This window comes from Equus asinus, chromosome 3, assembly GCF_041296235.1.
Source record: "Equus asinus isolate D_3611 breed Donkey chromosome 3, EquAss-T2T_v2, whole genome shotgun sequence".
NCBI classification, from domain to species: Eukaryota; Metazoa; Chordata; class Mammalia; order Perissodactyla; family Equidae; genus Equus; species Equus asinus.
The window spans coordinates 97038929-97059457 of NC_091792.1; the positions used below are offsets into that span (position 1 = coordinate 97038929).

General features: G+C 38.9%; 1 protein-coding gene across 2 annotated transcripts in view; it reads left to right on the plus strand.

Moving 5' to 3' along the window:
* The window catches only part of RASGEF1B (RasGEF domain family member 1B), a 698380-nt gene that overhangs the window by 149299 nt on the left and 528552 nt on the right, over positions 1 to 20529 (plus strand). For both annotated transcript variants that reach the window (XM_070505531.1, XM_044766215.2), the window contains one exon: positions 7992 to 8053. In XM_070505531.1, coding sequence (XP_070361632.1) covers positions 7992 to 8053 — 62 coding nt within the window. The remainder of the gene's footprint in view (positions 1 to 7991; positions 8054 to 20529) is intronic.

Below are 20529 nucleotides of genomic sequence, written 5' to 3' on the forward strand. Positions count from 1 at the left end.
ACCAAGCCGAAGTACAAAATAATTCAAGATAGAAGAATCAGAAACCCTTGTAGCATAAAAATGTACAAGAGAAATGTTAAGAAGAGGTCATTTTAGGCAATGTGAAAGGTCTGGTAGTCTTGACGGTTTTTGTATATGTGATATACCAAACTTGGGGAGTTTATTGCTTCTTCAATTTTAAGAAGTAATTATATTCTATCCTGTGGCTAAACTGTAAAGCCAGCATGTAAAAAAAAATCAAAAATAGACAAAATCACTCTTGAAATTCTCTTAAATTGCTTGTAGACTAAGTATACATGGCCATCTCTACAATGAAGACTGACATACTGTCTTTCAATAAATCTAACACAGCTGGCTTTTCCACTGGCATTGAAACAAACCCTTGCTTTTTGACTGACTGCTAAAAGTCATCGACTTGGGTGTAGGGGTCATGTTGTATCAGATATATAGTTCTTTAAATACTGTAATCCTGTGGAACCCAGTAAGATGTTCACACTATGAGAGCCATAAAAACTGAGCCAACTAAGGGAAAAAATGTGGTGCATCCACTCCTTTAGTGGAATAATAATAATAAAATTATCATTTATTAAAGACAGGCTATTGGCCACTCTTTTAAGCACTTTGCATGTATTAATTCATGTAATTCTTAACAACAAACCTGGAAAGTGTTTACTATTATTATACCCATATTTTAAAAAGTAAAACTGAAGCCCAGGGAGGTCAGGTGACTCGCACAGTTAGAAAGTGGCAGAGCTGGAGTTTGAACTCAGGCAGCCTGGCTCGAGCGCTCCTGCTCTTAGCTGCTTTGCTCTACAGTTTTAACCATGATTGCACTACTTAAATATGTCTTTTTTCTCTCTCTTTTTGCTCTGGGCAGGGTGGAATTTACCAATTTAAATGTTTTTAATGATGTAACTCCATTGTCCTTTCTTGTAGCAAAAATCCGAACTATACCAAAAGGCATAAAGTATATAAAGAGATGATGTCACGTGTTCTCACCCTTAGAAGAAATATTAATGGTTTGTGCATTTTTTTCTCTGGGATTTCTCTTATGCGTGCACACACATATTTTGTTTTTGTTTTTTTGTTTAACATATATTTTACTCTAATTTCCTTTTTTAATCATCAATGTCATAGACATCTTTCTATGTCAGAATATGGAATTCCACCTCCTCCTTTTAAAGAGCTGTTTTAGTAGGCACATATTATTCCACTGCATAAATAAACCATAATTTATGTTTTCATATTCCCTTACTGATTGATAGGTTTAAAAAAACGTTTGCCAGATTTTTACTCTTATAAACTCTGTAGCAAATATGCTCATTTGTTCTCCTAGTATTTTGCGGATTTATTTTTTAGCTTTAAATCTTTAATCTACATGGAATTTATTTTGTGCAGGAGGTGAGGTGGGGATTACAGTGATTTCTTGACTTTCCTCATTCAAATGATTACCCACCTGAAGAGATTCGGTCTCCAGACACCCAAGTAAACACGTTGCATCTGTTATAGAAATACATTGAAAATTGTAATGAGAGGAATCTCTGTGGTGGAAAATAGTAGGTAGTGTGTTGGGGAGACGTCTCAGGAACAGCAGGCTCGATCAACGTGGACCAGAGCAGGGAGTTCTGCTTTCAGGTTGGAATGCTGCATTTTAATTAGCAATATTACTCCCAAATGTTTAGCTGCAACAGTGGGGGGATTAGAGACCCCTGCTTGCTCATCATAATTCAGAACCTGCACATCAGAGAGTCTAATTAGATCTTCTCTCTTTTGAAAGGTCAGCCAATAAAATTGTCATGTTGTGTCATTCAAGGTCTAGAAGTTACTCTGCTATAAGCTTGATGGATTTTTTTTTAAAGTTAAAAAGGCCTGTTCATGTCTAGTGTCTTTTAGCAACCTTTGCTAGACTAAGATTCTGGCAGGCCATCATGCAAAGGATCTCTGAAATCTTCAGCCACTTAGAACAATTCTTGTCCTTTATGTTATTTTTCTTTATCACTTTGACACTATGTTGGGGAGTGCTTCTATATCATAAGCCAATTGGTGTATTTTCCTATTCACAAAGAAAACATTTAATTCAGTCTTTGTTTTGGTTCTTGGATTCTGTAATTGAATATTACTTTCAATTAATTTCTATGGGTAAAAATCCCCCAAATAAGCTATGCTCTTCTGGAAATATTATCATCATACAGAAATTAACGGAGCTAGATTTTCTCAATTTTATTACTTGACTGTAAGTGAAGTAAGTTAGGGACCTATCTTAATTATTTTGAGCCACTAGGATCTTAAATAGAATTCTGTATGGGGTGACAAGTTCAGGAGGAAAAAATGTGAATTACGGGCAACCCTTCTATATGACAGTTGCTGCTGTTTCGCTCCACTTACTCAGCGCCTAGGAGAGGGGCTGCCTCCTGGGTTCATCAGACCTCACACCAGCTTTCTCGATGCTCAGACCTGTTGGGCTTTTAGCCTAAGGGTCTGAGACTAAGGGGAGGGGGTATTCAAAGCTGAAAATTATCATTTCTCCTATTTCAGGTATATTATGAGTTAAATTAGCTTTTGTGGGGGTATCAAGAAAATCTTATCACTACTAACAATGCTATTTTCCAAAGTCTAGTTGCATCAGAATCACCTGGGTGTTTAATCAAATTGCGGCTTGTTGGATTCCATCCCAGAACCAGAATCTCTGGTGGTAGAGGTCAGGGATCTATTTTTAACAAGCCTTCTATGCTATTCATTTGTGCATTAAAGTTTGAGAACATTTGATTCATTATATTACTTCTATGGGAAAAATGTTCTCCCAGTTCTAACCAGTGGACTTCGAAGTGTACCTTTGGAATTAGTGTGTGGGTACATTGGGGCTTGCCTGTGTGTGCCACTGATTAGTGGTCTGGATGACAGTTACACTTTAAAAGTGTAGAGCTAACAACTGGTGAATAGATTATGGCTCAGGGTATTTAGGTTAATTAAGTTCTAAGGTAGGGAGCAGGGGACTACGCAAAGAGAGAATTCCTGCCAGAATTAAAGCACAGAATAGATATTCAGCTAGGAGGTGAAGCTGCAAGAATGGTTTAAACATCTGTACCTAGATGTACCTAGATCAGCTGGCTGCTCTGCCTGTGGAGATTTTCATAAGATGACTCAAACCCTTTTCTACATCCCCTGGAACGTCCAATGCCCTTTCTAAAATTTCTGCAAATCCTGGGCAACTTACCTTCCCAGGGTTGCTTCTGGGGGAATCCCTTTTTTCAGCTCTGTGTCTTGTAATGGTCCTTTGTCTCTGTTCTGTATGGCAGGCCCCTTCTTGATCCCTCCAGCAACAAGGAGTTGTTTCATTAGTCAGAATCTTTACAGAGGAGTGTGGAATCAAAAGGCAGGAGTCACATTGCCACATCACACATCACAGAATACAAATTACAGTCGTGTATTAAACATTCCTGTCCTTAAAGGTATTTTTGGTGCCGCCATCACAGGGGTAGGTCTTGCTGGTCAAGCCACTCGCTGGCCTCTCTCCATCTTGCTGGCTCCCCTATCTCCTTTGTCTCAGCCATCTCTCCAAGTTTGCTCTCAGGTACTCCAAATTCTTCTCACTCTTTTGTTCGGAAAACCTCAACTCTCTCAAGCCCCCACTCCCAAACTCACCCCTATGGACAACCTTTGCATATCCAACACCAACCAGGGTGCTTGGCTGAGCAAAACGGCCACCCAGCCTTTTCTTTAACAGAATCCATCCTCCTTAGAATATAATTTTGGGATTTAGTAGAATTTCTCTAAAATCTATTATATATTTCTTCCATGGACAAATGAATTCTGTCTAGGCTCTCCTGAATGCATCAAAGCTAAGAAAGAATCTTTTCTTCCTACATCATTAAAGAATCTTTTTTGTTGAGAGATGCTCATCCGGAAAAAGTTAAGCAGAATTTTTACAAGGTTTTAAAATGCAGGTGCACATCAGTGTGCTGCCGTTAGTTAACCTCATCAGTCTTTACAATGGCATTACTGACATGTTTAGGAATAGAGCATCTATATTTGTAGCCAAATAAAGGAAAGCAGAATTATTTCCCACTCGCCAGCCAAAAAGAGTGCTACTGCTTCCAGGTGAGTGGCATCTGCAAGGCCATTCAGGGCATTCTGTGTCATAACTCATATTTTGAGAATAAAGGGAGAGAGTTAAATTGTTTTCAGGATGGTTTGCTTTCTTACTGTCTTATCTTTTGTGTATCTGAGAGCTTTCTGTTTTGCTTGAAATGGAAAGTCACTTCCCAGATGACAGATCCTTTTATTTAGTGCTCTTATTTTCTTGGTAAGTATTCTGAATTTTTTCCTATTAATTTCTATTTGAATGCACAGTGATTCTCAATTGGTGAGAAAATTATGATCTCATAATCTCTTTTCCTTGTACTTGCTGAATGATTAGCCTCATTTGCTGTGTGAGTTCCACTTCACGGTTGTGAAATGATGACTCTCCCTGACTCTGGCTAAGCATGTCGGCTTGATGGCTTTGACCTTTTCCAGGAAAACAAGGGAAATGAAAAGATGTGACATGTGTGTAAATTGTCACTCAAATGGGGTTATTTTGGAGAGCAGCTCAAAATACATGCTTTGCTAAACTCCCAGAAGGTACCAGTGGAATGTTCTGTGTTTGGGGTTTCCTAAGGCATGTGAGAGTCTTGTTATTTTTAAGCAATGAGAAAAAAAAATCCCGATTGGCCATTAAATACAAACAATAAATTTGCATCATGAATCACAAGCTGTGTGAATAAATGCAGTAGAGATTCCAAGAAAAACCCTGTTCTCGAATGGTGCAGTTAAATTTGCTTCATCTGCACTGTGATGGATATTACTTCCACTGCACTTAATTGGGATAACTGACAAGCTTAGATTCAGAGCATTTCAATGACTCCAAGGGCTGTATAACTATCTCACCAAATCCATTTAAGTGGTATTCTGGATTTGGTCAGGGGTCTCACTGTAGTAATTTGCAGGTGTGACCGATATTAACTTATAAATTTCCCATGACTGATCCTTTGTTGATTTCAGGCTTCCCCCCTGTTCAGTAATGATTGCTCAGCAAGCATATTTTACCTTCCTTCTCTGCAGGCCCTTTATTGCTTTGAGATGTGCCTCTGCGTGTGTGTGTGTGCACATGTTTTTAATAGTAATACATGAGACAGTATTTCCCACTAGAGCATATTCATTTCAGCTTGTGGAGCCATTTCTTACCTGACATATTCCTCTCTTCACTTGGCTGTGCTTTTAGTTAGGAACTTGGACTCTATTTGACTGGATAAGCAATGACAAAACAATAGGGATGATGTAGAAATAGACACATGCTCTCGTGATCTGTACAGTATCACTCTTGGTTAGTGAACTTGTGAGATGAGTTTTAGTGATCACCATCAGGTGGGTTTGAAGTCCAGCATAATAACCCTAACGCGTTACTGTCATGGAGCTGACAAATTTACATATGGGTGAAAATGATCAATTTTAAAAATTCTTTTTCTTTTTCATGACTGAAAATGAGATTCTCATTCCGTGACATTAGAGCATGATCTTTCTATCATGTTCTTTTTTTAATCTCTAAAATTTTAAACTATATTGTATAGAGTTGAATTTCTCACCAGTTAGTTTTTGACTCATTTCAGAGACTTGAAAAAATGAATTGTGCTACAAACATCTAAGATTATTTAAGGCGGAACTGCTTGGCTTGTGTTATTCATAATCATTGTTCTCAGCTAGCATATCTCTGTTTAAATGAAGATCTTTAGGGTATTTCTTGCTATTTCATTTGGATTTGAACTATGTTTTTTCATTAATTCATTCAAAGTGTATTTATTTATAACCAACTAATTTTGTCAGCTTTATCGAGGTATGATTGACACAAATTGTGTATAAGTTGTACAACATAACTTTTTAAATGGTGTATGACGTGGTGATTTAATATACATATACTTTGTGAAATGACTACCACAGTCAAGTTAATTAACACATCCATCACCTCACATAGTTACCTTTTTCTTTTTTTTTTAAGATTTGGACCATTTTGGTGGTAAACCTAATAAACAGTAGAAGAGATATCTGTACGGTCTGGTACATATGGATGAATTTTTTGTTGTTAGTAATGAAGAAGAAAGACATTTCTAACATTCAGTATCATTGATGAGCATTAAGATGCATATAAAACCTATCTTAATAAGATGAGCATTAAGAGAAGGATAGGGGCCGGCCTGGTGGTGCAGCGGTTAAGTTTGCATGCTCTGCTTCGGCAGCCTGGGGTTCACCGGTTTGGATCTCAGGCGTAGAGTTATGCACCATTTACCAAGTCATGCTGTGGCAGCCTTCCTGCATATAAAATAGAGGAAGATGGGCACAGATGTTAGCTCAAGGCCAATCTTCCTCAGCAGAAAGAAGAGGATTGGCAGCAGATGTTAGCTCAGGGCTAATCTTCCTCAAAAAAAAAAAAAAAAGACAAAGATTAAACTTCTAGTAATAATAATAATGGCCATTATGTAGCGCCAGTAGTTAATATTAAGAACTTGTTATAAGACAGGCAGTGTTCTAAGTGCTTTATGTGTGTATGAACTCATTTAATCTTCACAGCCATCCTATAAGGTACATTTTTATTATTCTAACTTTAAAAATGAGAAAGCAAAGAACAGAGAGGTTAATTAATTTGTCTGAGATCACACAGCCAGGAAGCTGTAGAACCAAGATTTGAACCTAGGTAGAATCACCAGATTCGGGGGAAACACACAAAAACACTCGTGTGCACACATACATACACACACATGACACCCATGCATTCGTGCAATACTTGTCTTCTTTTTGCAATATTTGGGACTACTTACACTAAAAAATTATTCATTGTCTATCTGAAATTAAAATTTAAATAAGTGTCCTGTATTTTATCTGGCAAACCTAACCTAAACTGTCTTGCCTTAGAGCCCATGTTCTTGACCTTTATGCTAATTCTGCCTAAAACCCAGGCTTAACTGATGAATGTTGACTTTGCACATCTTAGATCAACTCCTTTCTACATCTACTCAAGGTTTTTTTGTTCAAGCAGGTTCTTCTTTCTAGAGGTAGGACTTACTGTCATGATTGTGAGAATATGTAAGTTAGCACATATGTACTTTCAATTTACTTCATGTTCAGCATTGTGTCAAAGAATAATGAGACATGGTTTTACCCCTAAAAGAGCTCACAACCCAGCAGATGAGATGGATATGTAAAAAGCTAAATCTATTACAGTATAATAATAGTTTTGTTGGACTATGACCTGTTAACTCTCCCTAGGAAGTTTGGGGAAAGCATCACAGAATAGGGAACATTTGAATTGGTCCTTGAAGGATGAGTAAGAATTCATTAGGGAAAGAAGCTATGGGTAGGAAGGAAACAACATGAGAAAACGCAAAGGTATGTGAAAGTACGTGGTGGAATCTTTTTCTTTTTAAATGTAAGGTACACGTCCTCTACCTTGTAGTGGGTGATGAGACTTGGAGAGTGGGATATGGATATGACCTCAAGGACTTCAATGCTATACTCAGAAATCTTATCGTAGACAATTGGGAGCCATTGAAGGTTTTTAAACTGAGCAGTGATGTGATAAGAATAGCAGTGAGGCAGACAGATTGGAGAGGAAAAAGACTGCCGGTCGTTCATTTGGAAAGGACAGCTGTGGAGATGTCGGTGAGTCACGTGAGTGGGTGAGTTTGCTCTGGAGAGTATGCAGAACAAGGAGAGAGGAGGGCAGTGATCAAGTCCTGTGAAACACTGATGTTTAATTTGGGAGCAGGATGACAGAAGCCAGAAACAGAGAATAAGAAAGGGCAGTCAGAGTGAGAAGGAGACGTAGGAAAGAGCAATATGAACACCAAAGCATGAGAGAGTGTCAGGAGGACAACGATGTCAGATGGTATGCAGGCGGAGATGATGCCAGTGGACTGGACAACTGGGCCGTTTTAATTTATTTTTTATTTTTTTAATTTCAGCTTTAATGGGCCACTTTTTGAAAGCACTATTGACCACCTCTTTGATGTGGAGTTTGCTGCAGGTAAGGATTAATTCAAATGCTGAGTTGCCTTCAAGCTCAGATTTTGTAAGAATCTGTTTTACTTGCATGACGCTCCAGCTTCTAAAATTCTTAATTGTTGTGCATAAAATAAGAAAATAATTTACGTGGGAAATATTATGGTCTGATATCAATGTAGAATACTTAAATATAAAGGAATTTGACTATTTCTCGGTGACATTTGAGAAAACTCACCACCCACTGTTGATGGACTTCTCTTGGCTAATTTACTTTGTTGGATCTCTGCCTGTTTGCCCCTCCAGCTCCTCCTCTCTTTGTTCTTCTCCAGGCCCAGGAAGCTGGCCTGTAAGTATTACCTTAAGGAGATCCCCTTGCCTCTGGCTTCTGGTTGGGTTGACCAATGGTGAGAACTGACAGGACGTCTAAGAGAGGGAGGCAAATGGAGCCCTGGCTTCTTCCTTGCTGGGTCACCACAGGTTGGCTGTTTCCTTCTCTCAAAGTCCACAGCTCCAGAGTGAGGCATGGACCTTTCCATAAAGCTCTTCTCCCTGAGTTCTGATAACCCATGCCTTATCCTTCCCTTTTCAGGCCCTGGGTGTTAATCTCTCCCCTCAACCCACTCTCCTCACCTTACTAGCTCCCTTGTATAGCTCTATTTCTTACTAGTTTCCCTAAATCTTAAGCCCTGTCCACACCCTTGTAAACAATCTCCTAATGGGCCAGTATGAGTGTGCCGTCTGTTTCCTGCTGGGATCCTGACTGATAGAACTAGGGACTCTTTTTCCAGAACAAGATTTAGAACGTGGTGAAAGATGCTAACTTGGGAGACCTAGAGGAGGAAACTGCAAACTTCTGATGGAGATGGCGCCTCCTTAGGTCATTTATGTTGCATATTGAAATTATTTTTCTTTTGGGAAGAGAGAATAGATTGTATTAAATCATCAGAAGATCTGTGCTGGTTTTTACATATTATATTGGAGCAGAGAACAGCTCTGCGCCTGTGTGTAAGTCCTTGAGAGTTCCTGGGGTCTGCAAGAGGATGTGGCCTAGCATGGTACTGGGCAAATTAACCAAGTGCTTAATCCACTCCTAAGTCCTGGTCATACTACATTCACTTGTAAATTTTTTTTTGGTTACTGGTGAAATTAAATTAGAGAAAAATTGAAAAACAAATGGAAGGTAGTTCAGGAATGTATATTTCAGGATGTTAGAAATGTGGGAAGGAAAACAAATTGTGGAAGTATAGAAGGCAAATATCTGGATTTATGCTATCAATAAAATGAAGATATTGTATGAAAACTAAACACCCATTAATTTCATCTCATGGTATTAGAATATGCAGATGGACCATATAACGTAGGCATTGAGTAGGAAATAAATATATGTGAAACACTTTGCAAACTATGCCATCCTATACACATGGAAGTTACTACAATAGTAATCCTACTTTTCAATATTATACTATTATTAGGATACTCTTTCTAGTCCTACTTTCCAACTTTAATTTAATTCTTTTAAGGAAAATTTGAGAGCTATTTTTTGGCCAGGATGGCTTCAATTTAATCTCATTTGCTACCAGGACTTTGTGATCTCCTGAGTTACTTTACAACCTTGTGCTTCTGTGAGGTGTAGGACATCCTGCAGGGGAAGATGCTTTAGCTCTCGAAAGGAAAACTGAAATAGATTCTAAATGTCACATTTTGATGATGATGATAGTTTTTGAATGTTCTGTCTAAGAGGATCTGAATGCATTGTGAATAGAATAAGCAGGAGGAGGTCTGACCTAGGCAGAGGGGTCAAGTAAAAATTGACACTGACATCTTAAATGCATGTAGCCTCAAAGGCATGTGGTGTCCACTCCTCTACATGTTCTTAATGGAGCTTCATTACACCCCACCTGGTGGAAAAGGAAGTAGAAGCTGTTTGAGTCTGGGTCCCAGAGCTAGTATGCTCAAAACTGGGGCCAATCCAGGTCTCCTAACTCTCACTTTTATGATAGGTTGTCCCAGCTTTCACTCTGCAATTTTACAGCTCTACTGGGGAAATACACAAGCATGTTGAGGGAGAATGAAGTCAAAGGGCCCAGGGCACTCTACAGTCAGTCTCTTAAAATTTTGTGACTTGCTGCTGGTGAGAAAGAGTTAATTTGACGACAAAGCCACCATGAGGTTAGTCATGTGAGAACCATGTAGTTGGAATCTAACCCCATGTTATAATTAACAGATACAGCAGGCTCCTATCTAGACTTTGGGAGCAGAGGACAGACGCTGAATTCAGAGTGAAGGCTGATTTACGTCTAGTGTCTCTCTTTCCCGAGCTTGTTTTCTTGATAACTTTTGCCATCAATTTAGCTATATTTGTATTTGATAAAGTGACTCTTACTCCGTTAAATACTTTAAGTAGTCAAATCTTTATTTTGACCTCTCTTTGGAAATATTTTGTAAACAAACAGAACTCCAAGACTCAAATGAATAATGGTGCTCAATTGTAAAATTTAATGCAGTGAAACTAACAATTATAGCAGTGCTGCCATCCAATTCAAGTAAATCAATAGTTTCCTAGTTGCATTTGTACTTGAGAATCGTTGTGGCAGTGACAAATTTACTGCTACAAACTTGAACGGTGAAGAATTAATACCAATGGCAAAGTATCCTATTGATGCAGCTCTGGCTGCCCAGCTGGAGAGGGAAGGATGCTCTGGTGCGCTTTTTTATGGCTAATGCAAATTAGCAGATAGTTGTGGGAATAAAGTTCTCTTCTTGATCTATGGCAGGAGATAACTAGTCTGCAAGAGTTCATTTCAGACTGTAATTAGTTTATTCATTAAGGTTGGAGAATTCAATGACACAGCTGCATGAGGTACCATTGAAAGCTACCTGAACATATGGCAGAAGGGTAATGTAAATTTAGTTCCTGAAAGAAAAAGGCAAAATGGTACAGCTTTGTGCTTTTATTTTACATCCTGCAGTGACTCCCTGAAGGGAGGTGGTGAGTTGATTACACTCCAAACTTTCTAATATACATTGATTTTAGCTGGGGGGAGGGGTTATATAGTTTCCTTAAATGTTACTACAGTACGTATAAATGTATACAACACATCCCCACACACATCCCTAGACATCTAGAAACATACACAAAAGACGGAATGCTGTTTTTGGTTTCCAGCAAGAAAGACTAACACCTATATCTATTAATAATGTTTCTGTCTCCCCTTCCGTTTTTAGAGTTCGTTATTAATCTAACAAGGTTTTAAGTCTGATTAGAGGTGCATGTACAGAGGTGAAATGAAACTATTGGTTATATCTGACTTCTCTAAGACTTACAGGTATTCATACATAAATGTAAAATTCAACCTTGTTTGTGAAATGCAAGCACTTGGATAGAGGGATTCTCTTAAATCTGTTTGTACTGTAAAGACTAATCTGACTTCAGATATAGCCATAGTTATGTAAGGCTTAAAATTCATGTCGCACTTCACTTACAAAAACTAAGGCCTATAATTCAACTAGGTTATAGGGAGAATCAAATCTGTATTGTTAGGAAGGAAGCCCAGTAAGTTGAAAAAATTGATTGGAGCAAAGCAAAACTGGATTCGAACCATGACGCCAAAGCATTCTTACATCTCTCTTTATGCTCTTCGTATGTCACCTATAAACATTCTAACTGAAAATGTTATTGAAGTCAAAATGTTCAACCAGGGAAACAACAGGTGTAGAATTGTGACAGATCTCTCATACTTTTGTTCTTGGCAATTGATTTACTCTATAATTAGTGCCAAAAACTATTTATTGACTATCAGGTGCTCATAACACTGTCGTCACTTCTTCTTGTGACTCTCAATCCAAATTGATGGATAACAAAGATGAAACAAAATTCTTCTGCCAAAACTAAGATGTTGAGTTAGGAAGGAACTCACAAGACTGCGCAGTAAGAAATTAGTGATTGCTTCTTGTATGTCTGATTATAAGGACACTTTACATCCTAATTTGTGGTTTTCTGTATTGTATAAATTTTGTTAAAATGTGTGTGTGTCACTTTCATAATAATTCAAAGCCTTTCATTTTCAGGAATGTAAACTTACTTCTCTGCAGAACCTCATGTTTGTGGTTGTGGCTGTGAGCAAGAGGTGGTTGTGGGAGGCTGATGGTTCTAGGTGAACGGGCAGGGAGGGACAACCACAGCTGTGAGTGGTAGGTTAGGGAGATGTTAGGGATCAGAGTGAGGATGGGATCTGAAACTAATGTGCCTGTCAGAGCAAACCCAGAGGCAAACCCAGTCAAGCAATAGGTCAAATTTAGTGAATATATTAAGAATCAGATGATGATAAAATCAAGGAGTCAGGCTGGTGGCATAATCCAGGGTCTAGTCCAATGGTGGTCTCTGAGAGCTGAAATGAAACAAATCAGGAGTCAGATGGTACAGTGCTGGAATTAGGAGACCTTCCTAGATAAGGCAGTTTTCTACCTCATCCCCCCAAATTTTCGTATCTTTAAATAAAATAATCCCTCTGACAGAGAGAAACCTACTCAAATGTACATAAGAAGATGCAAGTGGAAATGCTTGGATGGATTAGGGAATATAGGCCTTGACCCCAGTTGCATTTGTAGTCCCTGGTGTTAACCTCAATATGTTGCCATAGAGAATAACAAGACATTTCTCAGACTCTCAGTGGACAATTCTGCCATTTTAATTTTATTTTTATTTTTACTTTTCCGTGTGGAAGTGAGGGGAGAAGCAGCATAATTCTGCGGTTCCTGGGATTGCACTAATTTAACTGGTTGTGTCGTGGATTTAGGGTCTAGACTGTTCTGTCCTTTGTACGGCCAGATGGTGAAAGCTGTTCCTCCCCAGAAAATGTGTTTGCTAAGGAATATTTGTATTGACTGATTCCTGATTATTCAACCCTCTACTGATGTTTTGTGTATGAAGAAGAAATAAAAGTTTATAATCCCTGCCTTTGGGAATTTTATAGCCCTTTTGAGGAGACAAGAGATACAGTTGTTCATCCATTTTTACATTCATTCACTTACTACCTATTCCAGATGCCATGTCTATCTCAATAAATGAGGCAGATACATCCTTGGCTTCATGGAGATTGCAGTCAAATGAATGATATAAATGATGCAAAACTCCTATTCTACTTGCCTGCTCCAAATGCCCTGCTTTCTTGCTCAAATCACTTTTTAGTTTGCAAATGCACAATAGAATAAAATTAAAGAAGGCCTTGTGGTGTTAAAGCTTTGTTAATTTTACAAGATGGTTTCAGCACATTTACTGGTGTCTGGTGAAGAATTGTGATAATTAAAATTCAGCTATACTAATTAAAACAAGTGAACAAAGTCTGTTTAATGTCCTTTTCCTCACAATTTTTAATTTCCTTTTTGCTTACTCCTGACTTTTTGGAATTCTGTAAGCCTCACTGGGATTTTCCTGTCATTAGGGAAATTTATGAAGTTATGTAGATCAGGAAACCTGAAGGAATTCTATAAGAAATATTTGAATAAATTTAGGTTCCTTTGGGTCAACTCCGTTAAATGAATGAATTTAAACTGATATGTGTTCTGAAAGTCAACCTTTTGTAAGAAATGCTCACCAGTATTTATTATTTTAATATGCTAAGGTTAAAACTGAGTCCCCATCTGCTTCCCCAAATATCCTCAGGAATTAAAAGCTGTACTTGTGATATGAAATCAACTGAATAAAAACTGCATAGAAAATAAACAAAAAGAAGGAAATTATACAAAATGCTAATGGGGTTGTCTCTGGATGCTGAGATCATGAGGTTTTTGTTTCTTTGTTTACATTCTTTCTATATTTCTAAATTTCAAATTTAGTGTTTAGAATATTAAAAAACTACAATAATAGCAGGTGCTAAATGCTTTCATGGGTTGAGATTTCTGCCATAGATAGGACTTTTCTTTCAAAGGCAGGTCTCAACTTCCTTTTAAACAATCCATTCACATTTAGATGGAGGCATCTTTTGGCTCATTTTGTTTTATAAATTGGTGTTTCATTTATTTCTTTAGAACACTTGTCAACGCCTCAGGTCCTTTCTGAGTTAGTTTGATCCAATGGAGAGTTAAGCTTCATCTTTTTGATTTAGTCCAACTTTGAAAATATAGTGCTGCCTTATGATTTAGTGCAATATCAATAATAATAATAATAAATAATGCCTTTACAAAGTGTTAAATCATAGATGGGGAGGAGTTTTGAGGGAAATCAGATTTTGACCTGTCAGTTTAATTCCCAACCCCAAGAATAGGAGAAGGAGTGACGTCAGCATCATGGTGGAGTGAGCTCTTCCCTTAGACTCTCCCCCTAAGATACAATGAAAAGGACACTCATAAACCAACAGAGGACATTCACACAACAGAAAAGATGTCTGAGAGACCCACACAGCCATACATCTGAAAGTGGAGATGCTGGATCCCCTGGAGGAATTGGAAGAAGGTAAGGGGATCTCCTCTCCCTCCTGAATGGCAACAACCCAGGATGCAGGACCATGCATGGCTCTGAGAAAAGAGGGGGAAGGGGTGGCTCTCCACAGGAACACCTTTGCTCTCCAAGTTCCCTCACAGCCTGTGGGAAAGCCCTATACAGAGGTTGCTAAGCTATTGTGGGGGTGTCTTCATCAAGCCAGCACCCCAGGAGAGCAGATAGTGAGGAGAGAGTGAGAATGCCCCCAGGATCACAGAGGTGAAAGAAAGCACTCTTCCCCCCACCAGGTGCTCCAGCTCAGCCGGTTGGCCAGAGCACCTGAACATATGTTAGAAAAGCAGCAGCTGTGAGTGAGTAAACTGGCGATTGCAAGACAGGCCCTATCAGCAAAGATTCCAAAGGACAGGCACAGGGTCTTGTCAAGATGGTGGTGTGAGCAGAGGTTGAACTTGTCTCCTCCCATGAACACAACCACGTTAAAACAATTTTTGGAACAATTACCCCAGATTGAAAACTGAAAACTGGATAAAAAGAACCCCCACAAAAAGGGACAGTCCTGACAAAGGAGAAGAGGCAGAAATTCCTTCTGGAGAGGAAAAAAGCCACCTTTGGGAACAGTGGAGCTTCTCAGCTGGCGAGGTGGGCCACCCTAAGGTACACAGCCCTCCCTGGAGGAGTGAGGTCGATACTGCTATAAGCATCTTTCAGACTCAGCCCAACTGAGACAGGGTCTTACTGTCTGGCTTTGCTGGCTATTAACTGCAGCCAGGATACCCCAAGAAAAGCTATCGGCTGAAAGCTGAAAAGACCCAGGGCTTAAAGGGCCTGTGCACAAACTCACTCATTGCAGCAACCTAAAATCACCAGAGAGAAGGCTGACAGTCCTTTGCTGAAACGAGACTCACCTGGTGGGCTCTGGGGGCATCTTGGTGAGAGGAGGGATCTCTCTGGAGACTGAGACATTGGTGGGGGCCATTGTTCTGAGCTGGTCTAAGCATGCTGACACAGACCCTGGTGGGTGCCATTGAGGTTCTTCCCTTGGCCTGTTAGCCCAGGGGTCTGCCACGCCCACTAGAGCACAGATTTAATCCAGTTCAGCCAGGGCAGTCAACCAGCCCTAGGGACCGGCCCCACCTAACAGCAAGCCCTCAGGCTACTTTTCAGCCTGCATTGACTGGGTGCCTTGATCCTCCACAGGCAGGCAAGGGTATCTGCCTCTGTGGGGCAGGGCCTGTGTGAGGACCAGGTGAACTGTGGGGGGCATTGGTGGACAGGTGCAGGCCTCTGCAGTGTGGTGTTGGGGTACGCTCCAGGGAGTTGAGAAGTGTGCACGGACCAGGACTGTGTTGACAGTGTATGTGGTCCTGCGGAGGGGGGGGGGGGGGGGGGGGTGAGACTTATCAGCGGCAGAAGACCTGTGCTTCACAAATAGCCATACAAAGGATCAGCCCCACCTTCCAAAGCCTGAAACATTTGAGTGCCCCCTGCCTAGGGCCAGCCCCATTCAGCTGCACTCCTAAGAGAACTGACAACAGCCTTGTATCACAATTGTATGCCCCTGAGCCTAGCAACCAGCTACACTGGGTACCAACCCAATTAAGAGGAAAACTGCAATAGGAGTGTGCTGATAGACTTTGTAGCAAACAGTGCTGAGGCTCCCCAAACTGGATTTACAAACAGCTGGCCAGGGAAGGAAAGATCAGACTCCCTGGGTACCTGCAGTGGGAGCAACCCTGCCACAGCAGAAGGTCATAAGTAGCTCACCAAGGGGTCACTCCTGGTTCTTATGGACTGGTAATGAGAAGGAAGCACACTGCTGGACCTCATAAGGCATCTCATACATAAGGCCACTTCTCCAAGATCAGGAGACATAGCCAACTCACCTAATACATAGAAATAAGCACAGAGAAAGAGGCATAATGAGGAGGCAAAGGAATACTTTCCAAGCAAGGGAACAGTACAAAACCCCAGAAAAAGGACTAAATGAAACAGAAACTAGTGACCTACTAGACAAAGAGTTCAAACAAAATTTCATGAGGATGCTCACAGATATGGGAAGAAGAATTGATGAACACAGTGAGCACATCAGCAAAGAACTGGAAGATATAAAAAAAATTAGAAATGAAGAATACAATACTGGAAATGAGAAACTCACTAGAGGGACTCAACAGCAGAATAGAGGAAGCAGAAGAACGGATCAGCGAGCTAGATGAAAGACTAGAGGAAATCACCCAAGCAGAACACAAAAGAGAAAAAAGAATTAGATAGAATGAGAACAGTCTAAGGGAACTCTGGGACAATATCAAACATGCTAACATTTGGATTATAGGTGTCCCAGAAGGAGAAGAGAGAGACAAAGGGGCATAAAATTTATTTGTAGAAATAATAGACGAAAATTTTCCTAACATGAGGAAGGAAACAGACATCCAAGTTCAGGAAGCACAGAGAGCTCCAAACAAGATAAGCCCAAAGAGGCCCACACCAAGACATATTATAATTAAAATGTCCAAAATTAAAAACAAAGAGAGAACCCTAAAAGCAGCAAGAGAAAGGCCACAAGTGACATATAAAGGGAAGCCCATCAGGCTATCAGCAGACTTCTCAGCCAGGACCCTACAGGCAAGAAGAGAATGGCATGACATATTTAAAGTGCTAAAAGGAAAAAACCTACAGCCAAGAATACTCTATCCATCAAGGTTGTCATTCAGAATGGAAGGAGAGATAAAGTGCTTCCCAGACAAGCAAAAATTTAAGGAGTTTATCACCAAGAAACCAGTTCTGCAAGAAATGCTGAAGAGACTTATTTAAGTGGGAAAACAATGAACACAAATAGAGATAAAAAAAAGTTATCAAAAAAACAAAACAACAACAACAAAAAACCAGGCAATAAAATCACTTGTAAGGTAAAAATATAGTAAAGGCAGCAGATCAACTACCTGTGAAGATAATATGAAGGTTAAAAGACAAATGTGCTAAAATCACCTATTTCAATGATAAGAGGGTAAGGGATAGACACACACTAAACAAGAGACTATATATGATTTGCAAAACATATAATGTGGGAGGAGGGGAGTGAAAAAGTAGAGCTTTTAGAAAGAGGTCAAGCTAAAGAGTCTATCAATTCATTCTAGACTGTTATATGCATAGTATATTAAATAGGATCCTCATGGTAATCACAAATCAGGAACCTATAAAAGCAAGAAAAAAAGTAAGACAAAAGAAATCAAACATATTACTAAAGATAGCCATCAAACCACAAGGGAAGAGAGCAAGAGAAAAAGAAAGGAACAGAGATGAACTAATAAAACACCCAGAAAAAACAAAGTGACAAAATGGCAATAAATACATATTTGTCAATAGCTACTTTAAATGTCAATGGACTAAATGCTCCAATCAAATACCATAGGGTGGCCAACTGGATAAAAAAACAAGACCCATGTATATGCTGCATACAAGAGACACACTTCAGACCTAAAGACACTCACAAACTGAAAGTGAAAGGATGGAAAAAGATATTCCATGCAAATGGCAAAGAAAAGAAATCAGGGGTAGCAATACTTATATCAGACAAAATAGACTTTAAAACAAAAACTGTAACAAGAGACAAAGACGGGCAGTACATAATGATAAAGGGAACAATCCAACACGAAAATATAACACTTGTAAATATCTATGCACCCAACGTAGGAGCACCTAAATATATAAAGCAATTATTAACAGACATAAAAGGAGAAATAGACAGTAACACAATAATAGCAGGGGACTTTAACACTCCACTTACACCAGTGGAGAGATCATCCAAGCAGAATATCAATAAGGAAACACTGGCCTTAAAGGACACATTAGACCAGATGGACTTAGTAGATATATACAGAACATTCCATCCAAAACCCACAGAATACACATTCTTTTCAAGTGCCCATGGAACATTTTCCAGGATTGGTCACATATTAGGCCACAAAACAAGTCTCAATAAATTTAAGAAGCTCAAAATAATACCATGCATCTTTTCTGACCACAAAGGTATGAAACTGGAAATCAACTACAGGAAGAAAACCAGAAAAGCCACAAAATTGTGGAGATTAAACAAAATCCTACTGAACAACGATTGGGTCAATGAAGCAATCAAAGAAGAAGTCAAAAAATTCCTGGAGACAAATGAAAATGAAAACATGACATGCCAAAATCTGTGGGATACAGCAAAAGCAGTTGTAAGAGGGAAGTTTATAGCAATTCAGGCCGACCTCAACAAAGAAGAAAAGTCCCAAATAAATAATCTAAAAGTATACATGAAGGTACTGGAAAAAGAACAACAAACAAAGCCCAAAATCAGCAGAAGGAAGGAAATAAAAAAAATCAGAGCAGAAATAAACAAAATAGAGACTAAAAAAAAAAAATAGAAAAAAATTAATGAAACCAAGAGCTGGTTCTTTGAAAAGATAAACAAAATTGACCAACCCTTAGATTGACTCACCAAGAAAAACAGAGAGAAGGCTCAAATAAATAAAATCAGAAATGAAAGAGGAGAGATTACAATGGACACCTCAGAAATACAAAAGATAATAAGACTATACTGTGAAAATCTATACCCCAACAAATTGGATAATCTAGCCGAAATGGATAAATTCTTAGAAACATACAACCTTCCAAAACTGGACCAAGAAGAAGTAGAAAATTTGAATAGATCGGTCACCAGTAAGGAGATCCAAACAGCAATCAGAAGTCTCCCAAAAAATAAAAGTTCAGGACCAGATACCTTCCCTCATGAATTCTACCAAACATTCAAAGAAGACTTAATACCTATCCTTCTCCAACTCTTCCAAAAAATTGAAGAGGAGGGGAGGCTTCCTAACTCCTTCTATGAAGCCAACATTATCCTGATACCAAAACCAGACAAGGACAACACAAAAAAAGAAAATTACAGGCCAATATCACTGATGAACATTGATGCAAAAATCCTCGACAAAATACTAGCAAATCTAATACAATACATTAAAAAGATCATACATCATGATCAAGTGGGTTTCATTCCAGGGATGCAGGGATGGTTCAACATCTGCACATCTATCAATGTGCTATGCCACATTAACAAAATGAAGAATAAAAATCACGTGATCATTTCAATAGATGCAGAGAAAGCATTTGACAAGATACAGCATCCATTTATGATAAAAACTCTAAATAAAATGGGTATAGAAGGAAAATACCTCAACATAATAAAGGCCATATATGACAAACCCACAGCAAATATCATTCTCAATGGAGAAAAACTGAAAGCTATCCCTCTAAGAACAGGAACCAGACAAGGATGTCCACTGTTGCCACTCTGATTTAACATAGTATTGGAAGTCCTAGCCAGAGCAATCAGGCAAGAAAAAGAAATAAAAGGGATCCACATTGGAAAAGAAGAAGTGAAACTGTAACTCTTTGCAGATGACAGGATTTTATATCTAGAAAACCCTAAAGATTCCACTAAAAAACTTTTAGAAACAATAAAGAAATACAGTCAAGTCGCAGGATACAAAATCAACATACAAAAATCGGTTGTGTTTCTATACACTAACAACAAAGTAGCAGAAAGAGAAATTAAGAATACAATCTCATTTACAATTGCAACAAAAAGAATAAAATACCTAGGAATAAACTTAACCAAAGAGGTGAAAGATCTGTACACTGAAAACTATAAAACATTGTTGAAAGAAATCGAAGAAGACACAAAGAAATGGAAAGATATTCTGTGCTCTTGGATTGGAAGAATTAACATCGTTAAAATGTCCATACTTCCTAAATCAGTCTGTAGATTCAGCACAATCCCTATGAAAGTTTGAACAACATTTTTCACAGAAATAGAACAAAGAATCCTAAAATTTATATGGAACAACAAAAGACCCCGAATAGCCAAAGGATTCCTGAGAAAAAAGAACAAAGCTGGAGGTATCACACTCCCTGATTTCAAAATATACTACAAAGCCATAGTAACCAAAACAGCATGGTACTGGCACAAAAACAGACATACAGATTAATGGAACAGAATCGAGAGCCCATAAGTAAACGCACAC